The sequence below is a fragment of the Sinocyclocheilus rhinocerous genome, unplaced genomic scaffold (assembly GCF_001515625.1).
Source record: "Sinocyclocheilus rhinocerous isolate Xijiao unplaced genomic scaffold, SAMN03320098_v1.1 scaffold1068, whole genome shotgun sequence".
Lineage (NCBI taxonomy): Eukaryota > Metazoa > Chordata > Actinopteri > Cypriniformes > Cyprinidae > Sinocyclocheilus > Sinocyclocheilus rhinocerous.
The window spans coordinates 396,512-399,508 of NW_015633196.1; the positions used below are offsets into that span (position 1 = coordinate 396,512).

Genomic DNA, 2,997 nt, shown 5'->3' on the forward strand with positions numbered 1-2,997 from the left:
GTATGTGTGGGGTGGAGCTATCAAAATAGGGGCGAAACTCTTTTAGGGTAGGGGCGTGTTTGTTTTGGTGATTTGAAATATCAACATTGGCTACCAGAAATCACTTACCCCACCTTTAATGTCAACAAAATCAAACAAGAATTTTGAACCTCAGTATCCAATGTTCAGATTTCTGTTCTGGAAATGCATGCAAATGAATGCATATTTAATTAGATTCACGTCTCATTTGCATATTCAAACATTCCATTTCAGAGCATTTGTAATATAAAACCATTCAAAACCAAAGCGGTTCTAATCGGTCTCGGTGTAGTGATGTGTGTGGGATCTGTGCTGTGTTTCAGGCTGGCCGGTGGTTCTTCTGGCCGGTGGTGTGTCTGGGATGTGTGGCTGGGCCGTCGGGACACCGATGGATGTGATCAAGGCGCGTCTGCAGGTGTCTGGTGTGAGCGGCCGGCGCTACAGAGGATTCTTCCACTGTCTCTCACACAGCGTGAGGAGCGAAGGCGCCGCTGTTCTCTTCAGAGGTCTGACGGTGAACTGCATCCGTGCCTTTCCGGTCAACATGTCCGTCTTTGCCATGTATGAACTGGTTGTTCGCTTTCTGCGTTCGGAGTCATAGATCGTCGTCAGATCTTCTTTGCACACGTGATTCCTCACTGAGGACGGTTAGCATCAGTGTTTTATGAACCGCACAGCTGGATGTTTGTGAGCCTTTCTGTGCTCAGCTTCTGAGCTGCAGAAGCTCTTCAAACACATAATGTACGGAGTGAATATTTATCATTTGCATTAATATATATTTGAGTGTGTTTTGCAGTGTCTACCTCCAGATGCGTGCGTCTATGCATCATGAATGTTTAAAGGAATAGTTCAGCCAGAAATGAACATTTGCTGAAAATGTGCTCATCCCAGATCAGGATGAGTTTGTGTCTTCATCAGGTTTGGAGAAATGCAGCATTGCATCAGTGTCTCAAGTGAGGAAGCATTCAGCACATTTTCATTTCAGGACTTTAATCATGCGAGTACTATATGAACAGGTTTAACCCTCTACTAACAGTTTCTGATGAGTGAGACTCTTCTCTGTGTATTTAATCTCAGCTGGAATGACTGGAGACTGTTGGCGACGCTCATGTTTAACTCGTATCAGGATTTACACACTAACACGCGTTCTGTGTCAGATGTGTGTCTTGTTTTACAGATGGACTGTGAATATATCATGTGTTAAATGCACCATTTAGTCATGTGAATGTTCACTGAATCAGCAGTACTGTAATTATGGCATTAAACGTGTCATTTACAACATCAGAGTGTCATTATTTATGCATCGCAGGCATGAGCTTTATCAGACAGGAGCGGTTTGTATCTGTGGGTCACTGAGGGCCAGAAGTCTGTGGTTTCTGTCTCTAGCAGTTGAAGTGTAGTTTGCGAGGGCTCATGAACTGTTGTACGATCTCGTCCGTCACGAGTTTGCGTCTCTCCTGATGCGCGGCGATCATGGGCTGAAGCGTCTCGATTAAACTCTTCTTCAGTTCTCCGGTGAGCAGCGCGCCGCTGCTGTATTCCTGCAACACAACCACGAGTTTACTATCACTCACATACTAGATTTTATGGTTGCACTTTACAATAAGCTTTCATTAGTTAATACGTACAATACTTTTACAGCACTTATTAATATTAGTTCATGTTAAGTTCAACATTCACTGATACATTATTAAAATCAAAAGTTGTATCTGTTAACATTTACTGAATAAACAACGTTAACCGATTAATTGGTCATTCATTGTCAATACATTGTTCATTCTTAGTTTGTTAGTTAATGCATTCACTTAAATTAACAAACGAGACTTTATTGTAAAGTTTTACCGTTTTTATTAATATTTTAATTTAGCTTTTATTTTTATATTTGCAGTTTTCATTTTAAATTGCAAGTTTTAGTAAGTTATGTTTTTTTTTTTTTTAGTTTTAGTAATTTTAGTACAACAAATTACACTAAATGAAAATTATGCATTGGCACCTAGCAGAAATAAAATGTTTTTGTCATTTAAAATTTTTTTTAATATGTCTATAAGGTTTTTATTCATTTTTATTTCAGTTTTTTTAGTTAGTTTTTTAGTACATAAAGTAAATGAAAATGAGAAACGTTGCCTTGGCAAGTTTTTAATATTTTTTATTTTGACTTAATATTATAAATATATTTATTTTACTTTTAAATTTCATTTTACAGTAAAAGTTTATTTTTTATTTCAAGTAACAAAACTTTCTATAATAATAAACATTTATCTGTATATCATTTTTCATATGTGTCCCTGCAGCACAAAAGCAGTGTTAAGTCGCTGGGGTATATTTGTAGCAATAGCCAACAATACATTGTATGGGTCAAAATTATACATTTTTCTTTTATGCCAAAAATCATTAGGATATTAAGTAAAGATCATGTTCATGAAGATATTTTGTAAATGTCCTACCGTAAATATATCAAAACTTAATTTTTGATTAGTAATATACATTGCTAAGAACTTCATTTGGACAACTTTAAAGATGATTTTCTCAATATTTAGATTTTTTTGCACCCTCAGATTCCAGATTTTCAAATAGTTGTATCTCAGCCAAATATTGTCCTATCCTAACAAACCATACATCAATGGAAATATTATTTATTCAGCTTTTCATCTCAATTTCGAAAAATTAACCCTTATGACTGGTTTTGTGCTCCAGGGTCACATATATGCAGTGGTGGACGAAGTACAGAAATCAAGTGCTTGAGTAAAAGTACAGATACGTATAATAAAATATTACTCCAGTAAAAGTAAAAGTACTCCTTTTTCAATTTTACTCGAGTGAAAGTAATAGACTTTTTATGTACTTAAGTAAAAAAGTACTGATAGATAGATTTATTTTGCAATTTTATTTAGGCTACTTCATTTAATTTTATATTAGCACATATTTTTTATAATCCTACTGCTCAAAATACCTGGGATTTTCCCAAAATAACCACTATAT

At 35.7% G+C, this 2,997-nt stretch overlaps 2 protein-coding genes across 2 annotated transcripts in view; one reads left to right on the plus strand and one right to left on the minus strand.

Moving 5' to 3' along the window:
* Positions 1-900, plus strand: part of slc25a47b (solute carrier family 25 member 47b) — a 3,099-nt gene extending 2,199 nt beyond the window's left edge. Inside the window, exon 6 of the mRNA XM_016557356.1 lies at positions 342-900. Coding sequence (XP_016412842.1) covers positions 342-619 — 278 coding nt within the window. The 3' untranslated portion in view covers positions 620-900. The remainder of the gene's footprint in view (positions 1-341) is intronic.
* A 75-nt stretch (positions 901-975) lies between these two features.
* The window catches only part of wars1 (tryptophanyl-tRNA synthetase 1), a 6,174-nt gene continuing 4,152 nt past the window's right edge, over positions 976-2,997 (minus strand). Inside the window, 1 exon segment of the mRNA XM_016557357.1 lies at positions 976-1,559. Coding sequence (XP_016412843.1) covers positions 1,401-1,559 — 159 coding nt within the window. The 3' untranslated portion in view covers positions 976-1,400.